Source organism: Lutra lutra, chromosome X (assembly GCF_902655055.1).
Source record: "Lutra lutra chromosome X, mLutLut1.2, whole genome shotgun sequence".
In the NCBI taxonomy this organism is placed as follows: Eukaryota; Metazoa; Chordata; class Mammalia; order Carnivora; family Mustelidae; genus Lutra; species Lutra lutra.
Genome location: NC_062296.1, coordinates 48,337,114 through 48,359,813, shown reverse-complemented (window position 1 = coordinate 48,359,813; position 22,700 = coordinate 48,337,114). Strand labels below are relative to the sequence as shown.

The window sequence follows — 22,700 nt, the reverse complement described above, 5'->3', positions numbered from 1 at the left end:
GTCTGTAGAGGTTAGAGAGAGGAAAGCAAGTTTTAAGTACTCTTCGAAAAGAAGATTACAGAGCTGGTAGTCTGAAGAATCAACTTTCACCTTTCCCAAAGATCACCTGTTTCTGTCCTTAGAAGAATGAATATCAGTATACTAAGGGGAGAAATGTAACTAAAGGTTTTGAAGTCCTGGATGAAATTTTCTTCAGGTCCTTGTCAAGGGTAATGGGGCAGAAAGTGGCACCTAAGAAACTATAAGTGAGACCCATGAACGAGTACAGTGGACTTCCTGGCCCTCTAAAGTTGTCACAATCATAATGGTGTGAGGTCCCCTTAACGGTCTTTGTCAAGCTAAGCCTTTGAAACAAAAACAAAAATTGGCCATGCCAACAGAGTCTTTGGGCCATTAGCATCACTAGGATTTTGGATTTATTTGGTGGTTTTCATCCAAGAAAAAAATATAATAGATTCTTACACTAACTCCTCAGATACCACAGTCATTTCACAATAGTGTCAGCACATTGCTACAAAAAACATTTCCACTCTACAGTAGCTACAAAGAAAGTGGGCTCTTTGCGGCCAAATTTGATAAGCAGCAAATGTATCACAATGTCCGACAATGTTCAACTATGGCCAACAGCAGAGAAGCCATGATTTTTGAAATCTAATTTATAAACAAGACTATAACAACAATAATAGAAAGAGACTGAATCATAAATAATACAAAAAAACCCCAAATAACTTTGCTGATGAGGTCTTCTTCTATGTTTTGTCCATAAGAGCATATGACATTTATATAATTGTGGTGATGTCACAGTCATGTCATATCCCAACCAAGGGGCCTGAGGATATCAAGGGGGAAAATAAAGAGATGTCTACAATGTGTTATGCTCACCTTCTGTAAAACTTTCCATACTTTTTGATAAAATCCAACTGGCACTCTGTTCAGTGCTCCATCTAGCCTTCTTCGACGTTGCCACTGACCTTGACGATTATCTTTAGATGTCTGTTGACCAAATGCACTAGGAAAAGACCCACTACTTGAAGCCATAGGTGTTCCAGGTGACTTGGGAGAAAAGGAGAGGAAAGAACGTGAAGAAAAAGTCATCTCTGTTCCTCGACAGAATAATAAACACACTGTAGAATTAGAAATCACATACTAAGTGTAACATCCAAGATAAAGAGGTTACAGTGAAGCCAGTAGACTTAAGAGTAGCTAGCAACAATGTAAACAGATACAATCTTTTAAGAAAGCAATCTAGTGATACTTAAAAGGAGCCATAGAAATATTGATCATCTAGGAGGTTCTTAGCTATCTCTATCCTTGGTTATCTCTGTTAAACTTCTAGCTGGTCTATGCCTTTGTCTGCTGCTTTCAACACAAGCTTCAATCAAATTAAAAGAATTGAAATCAGACCAAGCATGTCCTCTGACTACAGGGAAATTAAATTAGAAATCAGTAACAGAAGGAAATTTAGGAAATCTACAAATATGTGGAAATCAGATAATATACCCCTAAGTAACTGGTGGTTTAAGAAAGAAATCACAAGGAAAATTAGAAAATACTCTGAGATAAATGAAAACACAGCATAGTAAAACTTAAGGGATGCTAAAACAGTGCTTAAAGAGAAATTTATGTTATAAATATTTGTATTAAAAAAGAAGTAGGGATGCCTGGGTGGTTTGGTTGGTTAAGCATCCACCTTTTGATTCTGGCTCAGGTCATGATCTCAGGGTTGCGAGATCAAGTGCTGCATCAGTCTTCGTGCTGGGAGTGGAGGTGCTTATGATTCTCTTTCTCCCTCTTCCCTTTGCCCCTCACCCCTCTCCCCACCCATGTTTTCTCTTTCTCTCTCTCTCAAAAAAAGATGTTTTTTACTCTTGCTACTTCTGATCAAAATTGTAACAGAGGTTCTAGCAAGCAAGAAAAGGAATAAACGTCATCCAGAATGGAAAGGAAGAAGTAAAACTACATCTGCAGGTGACATGATCTTATATAGAAGGAATTCACAAAAAAGCAATTAGAACTAATAAATGAGTTCAGTAAAATTGTACAATATAAGATCAGTATAAAATCAACCATATTTCTAAATAGTAGCAATCAATAATCTGAAAATGAAATTAAGAAAACAATTTCATTTAAAATAGCATCTGAAAGAATAAAATACGTAGGAATAAATTTAACGAAAGAAGTATAAAACGTATACTCTGAAAACTTTAAGACATGTTGAAAGAAATTACAGAGTGGAAAGAAATCCCACGTTCATAGGTCAGAAGACTTAACATTGTTAAGATGGCAATACTCTTGAAATTTATCTACAGATTGAACACAACCATCATAATCCCAACTGGGTTCTTTGCAGAAATTGGTGAGCTTATCCTAACATTCATATGGAAATTCAAGGGACCCATGATAGCTAATACAATCTTAAAAAAAAAAAAAAAAGACCAAAGTTGGAGTTGCCTTAATCTCTTCAGTTTAAGAAATCTGAAATCATAGTCCACTACATTATGAATCACTGATTTAAACCAACGACATTTAATCGGAGATCAGTCTTCCTAAAATGTAATCTTCAGGGGCACCTGGGTGGCTCAGTGGGTTAAAGCCTCTGCCTTCGGCTCAGGTCCTGAACCCAGGGTCCTGGGATTGAGCCCCGTGTTTGGCTCTCTGCTCAGCGGGGAGCCTGCTTCCCTTCCTCTCTCTCTCTGCCTGCCTCTAGGCCTACTTGTGATCTCTGACTGTCAAATAAATAAAACATAAAATGTAACCTTCATGAGTGCAAGGACCAAATATGTTTTGTTCTCTATTGTATTTCCAGTGCCTGGCACAAAACTGGCACTCAATTAATATTTACTAAATAAATTAATAATCAGAACAATAGCCAATCCAGTGGTTTTCAGACTTAAAAGTGCATCAGAATCACCTAGAAAGTTTATTAAAACACAGATTGCTAGGCCTCACCCAAGCCTTTCTAATTCAGTAGGCCTAGGGTAGGGATCAAGGTTTTACATTTTTAAGAAGTTCCCAGGGGTTGCTGATACTACCCAGCACAGTGCCTGGCAGATAGTAGGCATGCAATTAATTATAGTATTTGAAAGAATAAGTGTATAAACAGACACTTAGCAAATACTTATTAAATTGAATTTTGCTTTCTGAAATAGAAAAGAGGCTGGAATTGAATCTCCTTCCCTACCCTTTTGGGAAAACAAATAGAAAGATTTTATCCCCATACATGAAGTTGATTTATACTTATTTTTTTGTTCTTGATTCATTTGTTTATCTTTTCAGTCAGTCAGTATATATCATGACTTACATAACAGCACACTCAAAGCACTTATGATTGGTATATAATATAACAGCAGTTACCAGAAAAGACGATGACATCAAATCTATACCCAAGGGATGACCACCATTGGACTATAAAAAAAATTGACAAAATAAGATTTTCAAAGGGATGAGGCAAGGCAAACATTTGTGTTTTTAAAAGTTATTAGTAGAATAAAATTACAGACAATTCAAGTAACTAGCCAGCATGTTATTTAAAACGCTGATGAAATAGCCTTACTCTAGAAGTCATGGTAAAGGGTAAAACAAAAACAAAAAACAAACAAACAAAAAAAACCGACCCTTAAAAATATTTTTTCCATGATCAGAAAAAAGGGCATTGGTGAGTGGTAGAGAAAAGGACTTAGAACAATACGAAATACCAGAGAGGCAGGTAAAGACAGAAATCAATAATTAGAAATTAGAAAGTAATGAAAATTTAGCACTCTCAATCATCAAAATTACAGTCCTAATGATTTGGGTTCTCTTGAAGTCCTATAGGTAGTGATGTGTAAAAAAAGAATTAAATGATATAGCTGCATAGGTCAAGTTCTTAATATCCTAGTAATCTAGCTGGGAACACAGACTTCAAGTTCTAAATATATAATGAACTTGTAAGTAATACCGTGTGACTATAAACAACTGTAAAATGGTTAGCCAATCACCCTTGGCCAAAACAAGGATTGTTTGACAACAACATCAGTTTAACTCTTCAGTATGAAGCATAGTTCTTTCACCTTTCAGATAGGAAAATGTTCAGATTATCCAAATTATCTGCAAAAAAACCTGTAGAAGTGACCACTTTTCTATTACAAAGCCGTTTCTTATTCCATTCAGTTCTTGCCCTTGCATAATATAAATCTGAAAAGTTTCCTTCAAATTGAACTTCAAGCATTGGCCTCATTCTTGTCCTTAACGGTTCTGACTCCTACAAAACCCCAAACAAATAAAATTTCCATTTTGTTTCTCCTCCTCTGGATGTGCTAATTCTGCAAGCTACCATAAATCAATTTGGAAGGCAGGAGGAGTAGTTTTAAGATTTTCATAAAAAGCGCTACTGGGGGAGACCAACTCAGTACCTTCTCAACTCAAAGACTCTGAAATTACATGATTCCCCAGAGTTTTGAAAGAAGCTATGGAAGTTTATGTTAAGTATTTCTTTTTAGAGCACAATAATTTGCCTATTCTCATGTGCAGGGAAGGATGAGTAAGAGGCTACAGTATGATGTTCGAGGACTCCCACCAACTCCCATACTGATTTAGATGTTTTTTCCTCTATGTGTCCACATACTTTTCATATACCTCTATCATGACAATGATAAAAATCTAATTTGGGGACAATGTCTGAAAGTAGATTTTTTAAAAGGCCCTCACCTCATCTGGTGTTCTCTCTAATACCTGTTCTTAAAAGTAAGGAATTGGAGACTAGTTTCATAAAGAAAATTCATTCCAAAATTATATGTTAATTTAAACAAGAGGAATTCAGGGTTTCAATTTCTTGTTATCAGAAACAAATTACCTCCCTCCTAAAATTAGTAAAATAGTTTGGTCTAGAAGAAGAAAATGATCTGCAAAATGAATGTTACAATGGAGAATCAAACAAGCTGCTGTGTGGTTTATTATCTTATTTGTAAAAAGGCCATGAACTCATGCATGTTATACATGCCTAAAGGCAGGTTAAATTATGTTAAAGGGTCCCTAGTTGTTTCACCTGACTCTCAGTTGAGACAGATAGTCTACGAAATTCCACCTGAAAAAAAAAATGGCTCTGATTAAATGCAGGATATGAAACAAAATACACCATCCCAACAAAGTCTGATTCCGAAAGAAGGTTCTTTTTTTTTTTTTAAAGATTTTATTTATTTATTTGACAGAGAGAAATCACAAGTAAGCAGAGAGGCAGGCAGAGAGAGAGGAGGAAGCAGGCTCCCTGCTGAGCAGAAAGCCCGATGTGGGGATCGAACCCAGGACCTGGGATCATGACCTGAGCCGAAGGCAGCGGCTTAACCCACTGAGCCACCCAGGCGCCCCTCAAAAGAAGGTTCTTAAACATGACAATATCCTAGCTCATCTCTCGAGATATCAAGATGTCTTACCTGCTTCATCTCACTTTTTAACTGCATTATCCCAGTTCGTTCTGTTTTGGTTGCCCCAACAGCACCAATCTCGTGGATAGAGATAGCAGGGCTAACATTTGAATCAGTGGGACGAACTACATAGCATGACAGATTAAAGAGAAAGAGAGGATAATTAGGTTCAAATTATTTTCTCCGCCACGCTTAAAAGACTTGGATATGTGTCCTCCTTTTATGTTAATAATAATAAAAAACAACCAACCAACTATAACCTTGCTATTCAAAGTGTGGTGCACGGACCAGCAGCATCAGCATCTCCTAGGAGCTTATTAGTTGAATCTTGGGTCCCACTCCAGGCCTACTGAAGCAGTTTGCATTTTAGCAAGTTTCCCAGGTTATTCTTATGCACAGTAAGGCTTAGGAAGCACTGCTTTATATCTTTTTTTCTTTTTTTTTTTTTTACCACTCTGGGGTCTAGTATCCATCCATCTGACATTGTATATTTCTTTATCCTAAGCCTGAAGTTGAGCATGAGAGATAAACTTTTTCATTTGCCCTGTTTTAGGTGCTTGATACCAAATTCCACAGACAAACCATCAAGTGCAGGTGGAGGATTAATTTGTGAACGACTCCAAGATGTGTCTGAATTCAAAGGTGAAAGGATGTATCAGATGCACTGTAACAGCTTCATACACATAGGCACACCACTGTAAATGCTATTGAATTATTGCCAAATGGAATACAAGAAAGTTTCAAGTGATATGGGTTGCTGGTTGTCCTAAAGTGGACATTTAGGATAATGTAAAGGAATAGATAGAGCAGTTCAAAACAAAACATGGTAGTAATCTACTTAGGGGATGTATCATTTAAGGAGGAAAAAGAGACATACAGTAGTTTCCAAATCTTGTTCCAGAAGACAGCTTTGCTTTTAACTGTTTCGTATATTGGGTTTCTATTTAGTTGGGGGAAAGGTTCCTCTGATAAAAGAAAAACATTTTAAAATCAATGGGATAAAACTAACACTCTAAAATGGAAATGCCATTACTCAAATCTTACCACTTCGTTCCACTCCAAACTCCTTGCCACTGAGAATGTGATGCAGGAGGTTCTTCATGGCCGAAGGACTGAGATTCATGAGGCTGTCTGTGGCTTCTTCAGCTAGTCATAAGAAATGTTAGGACGTTGTTAGTGTATAGAAATGCAACTGACTTCAGCGCAGTGATTTTATATCCTGCCAATTTGCTGAATTCCTGTATGAGTTCTAGCAATTTTGGGATGTAATCTTTCGGGCTTCCACATAGAATGTCATGTCATCTGTGAAGAGTGAAAGCTTAACTTCTTCTTTGCCAATCTGGATGCCTTTTATCCTTTTATTTCTTTTTGTTGTCTGATAGCTGAGTCTAGGACTTCTAGTACTATGTTAAATAGCAGTGGTGAGAGTGGATAACCCTGTTGTGTCCCTGACCTTAGAGAAAAAGCTTTGTTTTTCCCTGTTGCGGATGATATTTGCTGCGGGTTTTCCACATATGGCTTTTCTGATATTGAGGTATGTTCCCTCTATTCCTACACTGTGGAGAGTTTTAAACAAGAAGGCATGCTGTACTTTATCAAATGCTTTTTCTGGATCTATTGAGAGGATCATATAGTTCTTGTCCTTTCTTTTATTAATGTGGTGCATCACATTGATTGGTTTGCAGATGTTGAGCCACCCTTGCAGCAAAGGCAAGGAAAGGAAGCAAAAATGATCTACTAGAACTTCATCAAGATAAAAACTTTTGCACAGCAAAGGGAACAGTCAACAAAACTAAAGGCAACCTACAGAATGGGAGAACATATTTGCAAATGCCTTATCAGATAAAGCGCTAGTATCCAAAATCTGTAAAGAACTTATCACACCCAACTCCCAAAAAACAAATAATCTACCCTAGAAATGGGCATAAAACATGAAGAGACATTTTTCTAAAGAAGAAATGGCAAATGGCCATTAGACATGAGAAATGTCTAAATACAGAAGAAATACTATTGGCAAATGGCCAATAGACATGTGAAAAAATGCTCAACATCCCCTGGCATTGGGAAAGTACAAATCAAAACCACAATGAGTGGGGCACCTGGGTGGCTCAGTAGGTTAAGCGTCTGCCTTCCAGTCAGGTCATGATCTCAGGGTCCTGTGATCAAGCCCCAAGTTGGGCTCCCTGCTCAGTGGGGAGTCTGCTTCTACCTCTCCCCCTCCCCCTCCTTGTGCTCTCTCTCTCTTAAATAAATAAAATCTTAAAAAAAAACACAATGAGATACCACCTCACACCAGTCAGAATGGCTAAAATTAACAAGTCAGGAAACAATATGTGTTGGTGAGGATGTGGAGAAAGGGGAACCCTCTTAACACTGTTGGTTGGAATGGAAGCTAGTACAGCCACTGTGGAAAATAGTTTGGAGGTCCCTCAAGAAGTTGAAAATAGAGCTACCCCAATGACCCAGCAATTGCACTACAGGTATTTATCTGAAGGATACAAACATAGTGATTCGAAGGGACACCTGCACCCCAATATTTATAGCAGCATTATCAAAAAAAGCCAAATTATGGAAGGAGCCCCAATGTCCATTGACTGATGAATAGATAAAGAAGTGGAGAATATATATATATATATATATACATGGATGTATATATATATATATATATTTAAAGATTTTATTTATTTATTTGACAGAGAGAGATCACAAGTAGGCAGAGAGGCAAGCAGAGAAAGAGAGGAGGAAGCAGGCTCCCTGCCAAGCAGAGAGCCTGATGCGGGACTCGATCCCAGGACCCTGAGATCATGACCTGAGCTGAAGGCAGAGGCTTAACCCACATTATATATATATATATATATATATATATATATATATATATATACACACATATATATATATAATACATAATATATATAATTTAAAAAAATATATAAAATATATAATATATTTATATATATATAATGGAATATTACTCAGCCATCAAAAAGAATGAAATCTTGCTTTTTGCAACGATATGGTTGGAGGCAGGGAGTATTACGCTAAGCAAAACAAGTCAGTCAGAGAAAGACAAATACCATATGATTTCACTCATATGTGGAATCTGAGAAACAAAACAGATGAACATGGCGGGGGGAAAGAGAGAGAAAACAGACTCTTAACTATATAGAACAAACTGAGGGTTACTAGAGGGGAGGTGGGCTGGGGGATGGGTTAAATGGGTGATGGGAATTAAGGAGTGCACTGGTAGTGATGAGCGCTTGGTGTTGTATGTAAATGATGAGCCACTAAATTCTAGACCTGAAACTAATATTTCACTGTATGTTAACCAACTAGAATTTAAATGAAAACTTGAAAAAGAAAAAATAATAACCACAGTTAATAAGAGCTTACTGCATGTAGGTCATGACTTTAGTAACAAACAGTTATGACAAGTACTTGACTTTGAGAAATTTAACAGCTATTTGGGAGAGATTACACATGTAAACAAGATAAATAATAATAAAACATGTCTATACTAAGTACCAAATGAGAATTATAGACAATAAATGCTTTGGAAATCAGAGGAGACAATAGTCTCCAAGGATGGTAACTGATAAAATTAGTGGGAAATACTGTGAAAGTAGGAGGTAGGACTGTTGACGTTTCGAGTATCAGACCCAGGGATCTTGATTTTATTGTATAAGAAGTAAAGAGCCATGGTTTTGATGAATCCACAGGAAAAAAAAATCTGTAATAGGAAATGAAAGATAACTGAAGAATGGGATTTTTTCCTTGTTGAGGTTTATGACTAAATAATTAGACCTTGGGGCGCCTGGGTGGCTCAGTGGGTTAAAGCCTCTGCCTTCGGCTCAGGTCATGATTCCAGGGTCCTGGGATCGAACCCTGCATCGGGCTCTCTGCGCGGCAGGGATCCTGCTTCCTCCTCTCTCTCTGCCTGCCTCTCCGCCTACTTGTGATCTCTGTCTGTCAAATAAATAAATAAATAATCTTTTAAATAATTAGACCCTAATAAAACATCCCTGCATATGTGTGTGTGTGTGTGTGTGTATAACGTAATACATGTAATCCATAACAATGTGCTGAACTGGAAATCATTTGGAATCAGGCAGACTTGGACTCAAATGGTACTATTTACTAGGCAAGTAAAGTTACTATATAGCTTTAGGCAAGTTATTTAATCTGAGATTCAGATGATTTATTTAAAAGTAGAACAAAAATATCTTCTCCAGAGCGTGGTCATAAGGATTAAATGAGATAATGTATGTAAATACAAAGCAAAGAAGCCCAGAGTCTAACATATGGTAGGTATACAATAATCATTAGCTCTTTTCCTTCAAAAGGTTATTTTAATATTAATTATGTAATTTAGATTAGACTCAAGCCAATAAATTTAGCTACTTGTTAATAGCTCAATTAAAAGCCTTTCGGGGAAAGGTAACAGAAATAATGGCTAAAATTGAGTTTTGCAACTTTAATTTCACTTTTGTATGTAATCTCTATCTCTGTTATTTCACCATTCTTATTGCAATCAAACAAATACCAATGAAAAAAAAATAGTCACACCATGGCAGTCTCTTTCCCTCCCTCACACTTTATACAATTTTGTGCGGCAGCTTCCATAGGCCCGTTTTTTCTTCTAACTAAACCTGTTATCTTGCCAAATACACCTACAGTTAATTTCAAGGAGAGTACTGTCAGGTAAATATCAATAGAAATATGGCATTTCTTTATTCCATCCTGTTACTGACTAGACAGAATACCGACAATATGATCAAACTGATGTGTTGACTTAATCTGGGGTCAAGAAACTGCACTGCCAGGGTGCCTGGATGGCTCAGTGGGTTAAATGCCTGCCTTCGGCTTCAGTGGGATCGAGCCCCACATCAGGCTCCCTGCTCAGCGGAGAGCCTGCTTCTCTCTCTCCCTCTGCCTACCGTTCCCCCTGCTTGTGCTCTGTCTCTTTCTGTCAGATAAATAAATAAAATCTTAAAAAAAAAAAAAAGAAACTGCACTGCCCGAGTCAGAATCAAACCCAGTCTGTCACACTCAAATTTGATGCATACTTAGGCTCACACTAGGAGTTGGAAAGAATGTAATTTGGAGTGCAGAGCCCCCAAGAGGTGGAATTGTAAAGTTGCAGAACAAATACATAAATCTCTCATAATACCAGTCTCGTGATTTGTAGAAATAGAAGTTGACTAACATGGGAACAAGATTGCTATATGCAGCTTCTGAGCTGCTAATAAAATGTTTTTGCTTTCTTTCCCTCCCAATCTAAAACACAATAGCCCTACATTAATAGTGAATTCTGCCAAAAATAGTTACTAAAATGAGTACCTGAGCATCGGAGGGAGTGGGCCAGTTCTGTAGCCATAACTTGTATGATTAGACCAATTCGAAGTCGAAACATTTCGGCAAAGAGGCTAGGCTGAGTTCGCATATACATGGCTAGATATACCATTATTTCCTGTGCGTGGAATGAATATAGAAAAAGTTATGGTCCAGGTCTCACAAAGAGCATTTGGTAGTCTTTGGAAACTGCCAGATCAAATGAAAACAAAAATATCAATCACCATATTAGATGTCATAATTCTGCTCACCTGTGTAAGGATCGAGATGCTCATGTCCCCTTCACTGGCTTCATCTATCAGCTGAGTGAGCACTTCATAGGGCAGAGGTCTGAGGGAGAAGATGGTGAAGAAAGACAAAATTCTGTCACTGTTTAAGCTTCAGTACACAGAGAAAATAAAAAACCTCCTCCCAAGTCCACGTCACTGCCTCAGTGTTTAATCATCGTTGGTAGCATTTGGTTCATTCAGTCCTAAAAGTTCATTGCCTTCCCAAACCACTTTGGCCTCTGTCAACTCAGGAGAGCTCTCCTCTTTCCTCTCTAAAGCTGGATTGCCTTTCTTCTTCAAACTTTTATTTAAAAATCACCCACGAGGTCTTTCCAGATCAGTCTTTCATGGTTAATTCTTAACATATGACAAGTGACCATTATGGCCAGAAAGTAATAAACTAAATTTAAGCTTTGCCTTTTGGAAACCATTTTGTTATTTTATGATCATACCTTAGTTATATTGATTTTATAGTTTCATCAGTTTACACACATACACACACACACACACACACACACAGAAATAAGCATACCTCTTCCCACACTTCTGACCCTCCTTTGATACTAATCACTCTGGAGGAATGGGGCATGGACAATGCCATCTTCTTTTGGATTGTCACAGTAGTCGCAAAAATTGATCTGATTTGTGATAAAAAGATTCGGTTTGCTGAGAGTAAGGTATTATGGGTTGAATGTGTGCTGTCAAAGTTCATATATTGAAATCCTAGCCTAGAGTCCCTCAGAGTGTGACTTTATTTGGAGATGAGGTTTTTACAGAGGTAATTAAGTTCGAGTAAGGTCATTGATTGGGCCCTAATCCTTTATGCCTGGTGTTCTTATATAAAGATTTGGGAAATCTGGACACAGAGACACATATAGGGAAGAATTGTGAAGAGACGTAAGGAGAAAACAGCTATCTATAAGTCAAAGAGAGAGGCCTAGAAGAAAGTCTAGAGTATAGCAGATATTTTGTGGATGCTAATTCTAGTTGCCTGCCCTGTTTTGGACTGCCTTTGGATGTAAGGCTCAGGAAAGCCAATAAGTAAAAAACAAGTACAAAAACAAAAACCATCATCACCACCACCGCTACCGAAAAAAACCAAACCCATAAAAAGCAAACTACATTTGCATAGTACTCCTTGTGGATATACTCTCTCATTCACTCATGACCTGTCATTATCAACATTCTCATGCCAAGTGTCTCTGACAGAAGCCCACACATGTAGGCCATTATCATTCAGTAACAGATTAGGGAAAGAGAATTGCGGTCAGTTCACACAGCTCCTTAAAGTCTCAGAGAAACTTGATCGAACCCAACCAAAAACCATACTCACGCAGAGATGGTCTTCTCTCGAGGTTCTGGAGGGAGTCCTACTGTCAAATGTTTCTGGTGGGAGAGAAGGGCTGTGCAGGCCTAAGAAGAGAGAGCATAACAGCATTATCCTTCCCATACCACTTCAGCTTTCCATGACAATTACTCTCGGCCCACAGAACTCTGCTTCCCCTTAATTTATTGAGACACCAAACCATCTTTCTCAGGAAATATGTAGATCCGAAGAGAGAGATTTTTAAGAAGAAACAATGAGGTATTTTTATCTCCTAAGAGATAGGAAGTTTTAGCCTACTGTAAATTCATTCTTTTTTTTTTTTTTGAAGATTTTATTTATTTATTTGACAGAGAGAGAGAGATCACAAGTAGGCAGAGAGGCAGGCAGAGAGAGAGAGGGGGAGGCAGGCTCCCCGCTGAGCAGAGAGCCCAATGTGGGGCTCGATCCCAGGACACTGAGATCATGACCCGAGCCGAAGGCAGAGGCTCAACCAGAGCTCACCCGGTGCCCCACTGTAAATAAATTCTTAAGCTGTAGAATTCTTATCATTTATAACATCTTATCATTTATAAACTTCAGTATTGTGCACTTGACATTCAAAGACAAAAAAACTAATTGAGTATCAGGAACTTTATGCCAGAAAGACGACATCTCAAATGATTAGATGTTGTGCTTGTCTTAAAAATCAAGTATGGGGTGGGGCGCCTGGGTGGCTCAGTGGTTAAAGCCTCTGCCTTCGGCTCAGGTCATGGTCCCAGGGTCCTGGGATCGAGCCCTGCATCGGGCTCTCTGCTCAGCGGGGAGCCTGCTTCCTCCTCTCTCTGCCTGCCTCTCCACCTACTTGTGATTTCTGTCTGTCAAATAAATAAATAAAATATTAAAAAAAAATCAAGTATGGGGAACTTGGCTGGCTCAGTCAGTTAAGCGACTGCCTTCAACTCAGGTCATGATCCTGGAGTCCTGGAATCGGGTCCCCGCATTGAGCTCCCTGCTTGGCGGAGAGTCTGCTTCTCCCTCTGACCCTCCCCCTTCTCATGCTCTCTCTCATTCTCTCTCAAATACATAAATAAAATCTTAAAAAAATCAATTATGGAAACTGATTTTTAAAAAGCACCTCCATTTAGATTTGGTATCAATTCAAGCAGAATTTATAGTACCTCATCAAGTGCTTCCACCTTTTTCCTTAAGATTCCAGAGATGTGTCGGGTCAGGCCCCAGTGACGGATTTCTCCAACTCTGACATAGAGCTCAGTAAGCAGCTCTCGGACTGTGGTAGCCCCTTCATCATATAATTCAGGGTCCCAGTCAGGTCCTCTGGAATGTTAAAGAGAGACCTACATTAGTTTAAGTAAAGCTGCTGGCAACAATCATTTGTTTCAGTGTTATAACAGACACACCTGTTTTTGACAGGTCTTCCTCATTAGGCAATAAAAGTTATTTACTAGGAATCCTTGTAAATTTATGATTAATAGTTGCCCCTGAAACCCAAATACCTAGATGAGAACAAGTCTTAGTTTCAGGTGTGCTTTGACAAAATGCGTTCTTTTACCCTCTTCACAGGCTTTGACGTAGCTGAAAACAAAGTCAAAGACTTATTTTAACTATTGAAAGTTCAGGAAGTATGCTACACTTAGGAAACTAATAGAGATTTAAGAAAAAGATGTGTGCTTATTTGTAAAGGATACATATACATTATTGTTGTAAAGATTACTATAACACAAGTCAACTGTGAAGTATCATAAAAATATGTAAAGTGCTATGAAATTGAGAATTTAATTTACGATGAAGGTATATTATTTATTAAACAATGTTAAGACAATCAAGTAGCCCATCTGAAAAAGAAGCTGGATTCATGCCTTACACTGAACATCAGAATTCCAAGTATATCAAAGATTTAAGCGTAAAGGTACTAGAAAAAATTTGGGAGAACTACTTTATAACTCTGGGGGCAAGAGTACCGTTTAACTATAACCTATAAAAAGAAGCCATAAAAGAAATAGTGATTTATATACATAAAAACAACAAAATACATATTGCAGAAAACCACTATAAGCAAAGTTGTCAGACAAACTACAAATAGAAAAATATTTACAATTCATAGGCCAATTTCCCTCATATAAAGAAATTCAAAAGAGGCGCCTGAGTGGCCCAATTGGTTAAGCGTCAGATTCTTGATTTTGGCTCAGGTCCTGATCTCTGGGTCATGAGATAGAGCCCTGAATTGGGCTCCATACTCAGTGGGAGTCTCCTTCTTCTCTCTCCCTCTCCTTCTGCCCCTCACCCCGCTCATGATCTCTCTCTCTGAAAGAAAGAAAGAACTGCAACAAATAGATAATAAAAAAAGAAAAGACAGATAAGAAAATATGGTCAAATACTCATGGATTTTTTTTTTTATCATGACCTGAGCCGAAGGCAGCTGCTTACCTGACTGGGCCACCCAGGTGCCCTAATACTGATGAATTTTAAATATAGAGAGGTGTCTGATCACACACATAGTAAGAAAAAATCAAAATTTACACCAAGATAACACTTTTTAAAGTCTATCATGTTGTCAAAAAACCCCAAATTTGATAACACTGCATTGGTAAGGCTTTGGGAAAGTAGGTACTCTCAATATCTTGCTGGTGGGAGTGAAAATTGGGATACTCTCCCTGGAGAGGTATTTGAAAATATGTATTAATATTAAAAATCTATATTCTAAAAAATCTATATTCTTTGATCTAGGAATTTTAATTCTGGCATATCTGTAGGATAGACTCCACACATGACAAATGATACACATGGTGAGGATATTTGCTATATAGCATTATCTGGGATAGTGAATCATGGGAAACAATCCAAATGTCCCTCAGTAGGAGACTGGTTAAATTATGGTATGGTCACAAACAATGGAAGCTGTGGAACTATTAAGAAAATATGATGTAGGTCTAGATTGTGACAGATTTTATGTTTTAACATGACTCCAATAATGTTCCATCTAACATGTTCTTCTTACAGTGTGACTTTTATAGTCTTCCCGTGAAGAGGGTGGGTCTGCGTTCTCTCCCCTTCAACACAGGCATGCTGTGGCTAAGTTGAAAGTGGTGCTGTATGATTTCTGAGGCTAGGTCATAAACATTAAGGCAGCTTCCACTTGGTCCTTTGATGGGGCACATACTCTTGGAACCTAGACATCAGACTGTGAGGAAGTAGAGAGACGTAAGGGGGAGGTCGTTTGTAGGTGTTCTGGGTGACAGCCCCAGGTGAGGTGCTAGTCAACAACCAGTATGAACCCCTAGATATATGAGTGGACAACCTCATGGTGACTTCAGCCCCAGATGCTGTCAGACCACAGCTGAATGAGATCCCACATGACAACTGCCTAGTTGAGCTTGGACAAGCTCCAGAGCTGTGACAGATAATTTAAACACTTTTTGCTTGTATTATCTTAAGCCACTGAGTTTTGGGGTTATTTGTTAAGCAGTCACAGATAAATGGAATATATATGTAATGATGAAAAATAGTTTTAGGGAAAAAAAAGCAAGGTACAGAACAGTGCATATACTATGCTTCCATTTGGTGAAACAGGTGTGAAATTATATGCATATATGCTTTATTTACCTACATATGCATAAGTTGTCCCTGGATGGATACACAAACAACCAATAACAATGACTGCCTATGAGCTGGGGAACCAGATATCTGGGGACCAGAGGTGGGAAAAAGACTTTTTATCTTCTCCCTGTATCCTTTTGCACTTCAAAAAGTTTGAGCCATGATAATGTAATATCTATTCAATATATTCAATTATAGGAAACAGGTACTATATAACATATTTACTATGCTAAATATATTAAAATAATAAATATGAATTTAATATATTAAATATATTTTTAAAAACATGAAATACAAAGTACCAGAGGAAGAGTCAACAATGGATTAAAAAAAACAGTGAATGAAAGTTTGAAGAGTAACAGGATATTTACAGTTCCAAAGTATATCTCCACACAATACTTTTTAATTACAAAATGCAACATAAAGATTTTACAGTGGAGGAATGTGGAAGATACTACCCTCACCGAGTGATAAAACCAGCAATGGGACTCATCGACACCATGTGCCCTCCTGATATGATACACTGAGAAGAACTCAGCATGACTTCAGTGGTATTCCTGCCCAAAATGCATAACCTGAATTTAATTATGAGCAAACTCCAAATGAACCAAAATTTAGGGACATTCTATAAAAAATAATTCATCCGTGTGCTTCACAAATGCCCCTAATATGAAAAATAAAGACTCAAGAACTGTTCCAGATTAAAGGGGACTGGGGACACATGAGAATTGAATGAGATGCATAACTTCTATTTTCTTTTGCTGTAAAGACATTCCTGGGACAACTGGCAAATACAGTCTGTAGATTAGATAGTATCATTTTTTTTTCCTTTTTATTTAAATTTTTTTATTTTTTCAGCATAACAGTATTCATTATTTTTACACCACACCCAGTGCTCCATGCAATCTGTGCCCTCTACAATACCCACCACCTGGTGCCCCCAACCTCCCACCCCCCACCCCTTCAAAATTCTCAGATCGTTTTTCAGAGTCCATAGTCTCTCATGGTTCACCTCCCCTTCCAATTTCCCTCAACTCCCTTCTCCTCTCCATCTCCCCTTGTCCTCCATGCTATTTGTTATGCTCCACAAATAAGTGAAACCATATGATAATTGACTCTCTCTGCTTGACTTATTTCACTCAGCATAATCTCTTCCAGTCCCGTCCATGTAGCTACAAAACTTGGGTATTCATCCTTTCTTTCTTTTTTTTTTTACAGCTTTATAAACATATATTTTTATCCCCAGGGGTACAGGTCTGCGAATCGCCAGGTTTACACACTTCACAACACTCACCATAGCACATACCCTCCCCAATATCCATAACCCCACCCCCTCTCCCAACCCCCTCCCCCCATCAACCCTCAGTTTGTTTAGTGAGATTAAGAGTCACTTATGGTTTGTCTCCCTCCCAATCCCATCTTGTTTCATTTACTCTTCTCCTACCCCCTCAACCCCCCATGTTGCATCTCCTCTCCCTCATATCAGGGAGATCATATGAATGGAATACTATGCAGCCATCAAAAGAAATGAAATCTTGCCATTTGCGACGACGTGGATGGAACTAGAGGGTATCATGCTTAGCGAGATAGTATCATTTTTTTAAAAAGATTTTATTTATTTACTTGTCAGAAAGAGAGAGAGAGTGCACACAAGCAGCGGGGTGGCAGGCAAAGGGAGAAGCAGGTTCCCTGTTGAGCAAGGAGCCCAATGTGGGGCTCGATCCCAGAACCCTGAGATTATGACCCAAGCCGAAGGCAGATGCTTAACCAACTGAGCCATCTAGGCATCCTGATGATAGTATTGTTTAAACATTAATTTCTTTTTCTTTTTTTAATAAAAAATTCTTTTTTAAAAAAAGATTTATTTATTTATTTGACATAGAGAGAGATCACAAGCTGGCAGAGAGGCAGGCAGAGAGAGAGGGAGACGTAGGCTCCCTGCTGAGCAGAAAGCCCAATGCGGGCCTCCATCCCAGGACCCTGAGATCACGACCCGAGCTGAAGGCAGAGGCTCAACTCATTGAGCCACCCAGGTGCCCTCTTTTTCTTTAAAAAAAAAAAAAAAAGATTTTATTTATTTAGAGAGTACAAGAGTGGGGGGAGGGCCAGAGGGAGAGAGAAAGAATCTCAAGACTCTGTGCTAAGCAGGGAGCCCAACGTGGGGCTCCATCCCAGGACCCTGAGATCATGATTTGAGCTGAAATCATGAGTTGGACACTTAACCAACTGCAAGACCCAGGAGCCCCTAATTTTCTGATTATCGCAAATGTACTCTGCTTATGTAAGAGAATTCCTAGTCTTTAGGAAATACACAATAACCACTCAAATTCTTAGGGGTAGAAGGGGATCATGTCTGCCACTTACTCTCAAATGATACAGAAAAACATATATCTATATCTATATCCATATCTATATCTATATATGATGACAGAGAGAATGAGAGAGAGAGAGATTAAACCTGAGGAATCTGGGTGAAGGATATCCATAAATTTTTTTTGTACTATCCCTACAACTTTTCTCTAAGTTTGAAATGGTCAAAATAAAAATAGATAAATGAATAATATTAAAGTACATGCTTTGAGATCTCATAATCAAGGATGAATCTTTTTATTGCTAGAGATCAGAGAAAGCTTTCTGGAGATGACAGATGAAGTAGGCCTTGATGGACAGCTAGAATTCCAACAAGGAGAGATGGGGTGTGGTAAAGGAAATAAGTCCAGGCAGAGGGAAGAACATGAGCCAAGGTGTGAAAAGAAATCTTGTATGGCCTATGTTTTGGATATGACAAACAGTGGGCTATTTTGGTGAAAGTATTCACATTGTGAGGGGGGAACAATGGTAGATAAAGGTTGAAAATGGGATCATAGAGGATGTATATTTGGCCACTGATTCCCAATGGTAGTGGCGATGTTGCAGGGAGAGGCAAGAGATTAAGAGGAGTTGAAGATGTCAACACAATATCAAGTCTGGGTGACTAAAAGAATGTTGATACTATGAACAGGGTCAGGGAGCAGTAGGTTTCTAACCAAGATAGTGAAGTGGAGTTTAGTTTAGACATGTTGAGTAAGAAGACATATATAAATTCCAAGTAGAATTAAGGACATAAAATTGCTTTTTTAAGAAAATTTTATTTATTTATTTATTTGAGAGAGAGCGAGAGCGAGCACACAGTGGGAGGGCAGAGGAAGAGGGAGAAGCAGACTCCCTGCTGAGTAGAGAGCCCCATGCAATGTGGGGCTTGATTCCCCCAGGCCTCTGAGATCATGACCTGAGTGGAAGGCAGTTGCTTAACCGACTGAGCCACCCAGGTGCCCTGACATAGAAATTTCTTTAAAAATTATTAAAGGTATTTAAAATATTTTTAAAATTCTGGGTGGGGGGAATGCATGAAAAGAAATCCAAAAGCCAAAAAGGAAAAGTCTGACAGATTTGATGATATAAAAAGTAAACCTCTGCATAGAGAAATGTATATAAGTAATTAGCAAATTAATTGGAAAAAATATCTGCAGCAAGCATAACCAACAAAATAGTGATATCTAATATCGATAAGAAAAATATAAATAACTCCATAGAGAACAAAGAAAGGTTATAAACAGACAATTTGCAGAAGGAATGCTAATCGACAGAGATAGGAAACCCCACCTCCCCACTTCCACTCTTAAATCCATGAGGAATATTGGGCAGAATTCCAAGTGTATTAAAACCCCTGCAGCACATCTATACAATCTACTCAGGTGATCTGACATTACCTGGAGTACTAGTTTTAAAGAGACTGCAGGTTCAATCAGATGTTATGGTGAAGTTAGTAATACAGGATTAGATGAAGAAAACCCACGTTAGGAACAGAAGAGCTGGCAGTCAACCGTGGATGATCTGACTTGGTGGGAAAGTAGAAGCTTCTCAGGTACAACTCCCTTTGTTTGCCGGTATCAACTACCTGACTGAATCTTCAGTTTTCATTCAAGCTACAGTCATTCTGTCCTTAGCCCTTATCTCGTTTTACCTTCTCTATCTTTTCATTATTTTCAATTTAGCCTTGTGCCTGGCACATAATAAGCACTCAACAGGTATTTGTTGAAAAGATGTGCCTCACCCTAAAGGAAGAACAAAAGAAGCAGAGGTACCAAAATAATAAGACCCCGTGTCATTTTTTTGGGCAGTAGCACATAATAAGGTTTATCGGGTGGCACTTAGGGTTGTATGAGAAGGGAAGTCCCTCATAGCAGGAGACTGTCCAGAGGCTTAGCTAGAGCACCAGCTCTACCTTCCAGAAGGGGTGGAGGGCAAGGAAACTCCCAGGGGAGAGGGGAAGAGGAAGTTACACATCTAGGTGATGTCCTTCAGTAGCACTGTTGGGGATTCTCTAGGGTAGAGAGCCGTGGTTTGGGGTATTTGTGGCCCTGGGCTTAACTCTTATGGCAGATGTGGAGTAGGTTTCAAGGAGTGTGAAGAGCAGGCAGGCCCTGAATGGCTAAAAATACGTTTTAGGCTGGTTTTGATATAATTGGTTGTGCAAAAATTTGATTCTGGGGCTGGTGGGCTTTTCAGATGTCTTTTTCACTTACTCATTAACCACCAGGATCTGATGGAAGCAGCATGGGCTCTGGAGTCAGACATATCCAGGGGACTTCATTATAGCCTAGAGGGCCTCAAAGTCCCAGGTTCCTACCTAGTCTTCTTTGACACCACCCTGGCAGTAGGGGAAGGTAGAGGAGGCAAGTCGGTGCTGCAGATTTTTCTATGGTAGGAGCAGTTATTGTCTAAAAGTTGTCTGTCTTGCTAGTCTGCCCTTTCCTGGTCCTTTGTCTAGAAAGAACAGGTTTTTCTGAAGGCTCCGGTCATCTGTGCCCATCGGTGTTTTCAGGGTGCCGGCTTCTCCAGCATCTGATGCAGGATATATGAGGTGACAAAAAAAAAACCCTGGGTACATTACCACCTTGTCAATCCTCAGAGCCTGAGATCCTTAACCAGTCTTCTTTCTTCTTTCTACCTTTTAACACCTCGTTATGTTTGTTTTCTAAATAATGTCCTCTTGTACTTAGCAGAAGGAACAGAGAGAGATGCATGTATTCTATCTTGTCTGGAACCAGAAGTCCCATTATGGTTATGTTTTAAGAGCTTCACTGACTTTTAGAAATAATACTGAAATATTTAGGAATGAAATGATAAAGCATCTGGTCTCTTTATCAAAATAATCTGGGAGAAAGAGAGAATATAGATGGGACAAGATTAACCATGTGTTTATCATTGTTCAGGCTGGGTGATGTGGCCCCAATGGTTCATTATGCTATTCTCTCTATTTTTGTAGAAATTTAGATGTTTCTGTCCTAGAAAGTAAAAAAAGAAAAGTTACTCTCTCTCCTCTGTGGAGGCTGGGATTGAGGAGAACAAGGCTGAAATAGGAAGACTTGTTAGAAAACCATAGCAATAGTCTTGGTGAGAGACACAGACGTGAGTGAAGGTAGCCATGCTAGCGATGCAGAAGATAAATACTTAGAGGAAAAACTGAATAGCCTTGGTACTTAACTGGATATGGGGCGAAGCTTGCTGATTAGGTAGGTGTTGATTTCAACCACAAGGATGCAGAATTTCAGAACGTGACTCCACTTTTAATGTTTGACTGCTGACTGCTTATAAGTCCTACCACCCCTCTTTCCCTTCCAGCCTACACCTGGGCAAGATGTCAGGGAAATCCAAGGGTTCTGTCCTTTGGTGCTGGTAAGAACCTTTTCCCCAGCCTCACCTCCTAATCATAATAAAAGCCCAACACAGCCTCCTTTCCCTGCTCACTTAAATCTTTTTTTTTTTTTTTAACCAACCTGGGAATCCGTTCCAGTCTTCCAAGAAGTCTCATTATGTGAGTAATAAACATTTTACACTCTTTGGTACATGGTTGGTATCATCAGTCTCAATATCCAAACCAAATTTAGGGGAGGGGAGCCCATCCTGCTTCTTCAAGTTGATGACTCCATTAATAAATGAGGAAGTTCAGGTTATATTTGGAGGGGAAGTGAAGGATAGGAGGGAGTTCAATTTGGGCATACTGAGTTTGAGGTACTTACGTATAATGTACCTAGCAGGGTTCTGGACACATAGTAAATTACTCAGAAATGCTAGTTTATTGTTTTCTGTAAGCCTCTGTGTTCATACTCCTTTTGAGTTAAGAATTTATTTATCTTTGGATTTTTACCAAATAACAGAGGCTTGAAACAACCATAAATAACATAACAGTTATTGGTCACCTACTATGTAACAGGCATTGTATCAGAGACTTTGCAGATATTGTATCTTGCTTAATCTTTACAACAGTTCTATGAGGTTGGTATAATCCAAATTTTATAAATGAGAACAACTGAGGCTTGAGGTTACACAGTGTGTAGGTTGCAAAATTCAAATCCAGACACTCCAAAGTTGAGTTGTATTTACTATATTTTACTTCCTCTCGACGTGAACATGAAAGGAAACAGAATATTTATCACTTACTTCAAAGTATACAGCATGTAAAGGATATCAGCTTGTTCCTGTAAGCTGGAGGTCTCCTTCAACTGTAAAACCAGTGCCTTTAAGTCCACCTCCCCGGACTGGTCTCTGGGAAGATGCATTTCTACACGAACAGAGGGAACCTTTAGTTTGAGAAAGGATAAAAAGAAAAAAAATTAAGTCCACAAGTGCCCAACTTAAATAATGCCCTAGAGTATTGATCTTTTCACCTCTAAACCTTTTCCATAAGAATTCCCTAAATTTTGATGAGAAGTAAAACAA

The 22,700-nt window shown here is 38.6% G+C and overlaps 1 protein-coding gene across 1 annotated transcript in view; it reads right to left on the bottom strand.

Moving 5' to 3' along the window:
- Positions 1–22,700, bottom strand: part of PHKA1 (phosphorylase kinase regulatory subunit alpha 1) — a 139,718-nt gene that overhangs the window by 7,285 nt on the left and 109,733 nt on the right. Inside the window, 10 exon segments of the mRNA XM_047716007.1 lie at positions 883–1,053; positions 3,355–3,405; positions 5,024–5,062; positions 5,409–5,524; positions 6,444–6,545; positions 10,737–10,866; positions 11,000–11,078; positions 12,351–12,430; positions 13,502–13,658; positions 22,422–22,561. Coding sequence (XP_047571963.1) covers positions 883–1,053; positions 3,355–3,405; positions 5,024–5,062; positions 5,409–5,524; positions 6,444–6,545; positions 10,737–10,866; positions 11,000–11,078; positions 12,351–12,430; positions 13,502–13,658; positions 22,422–22,561 — 1,065 coding nt within the window.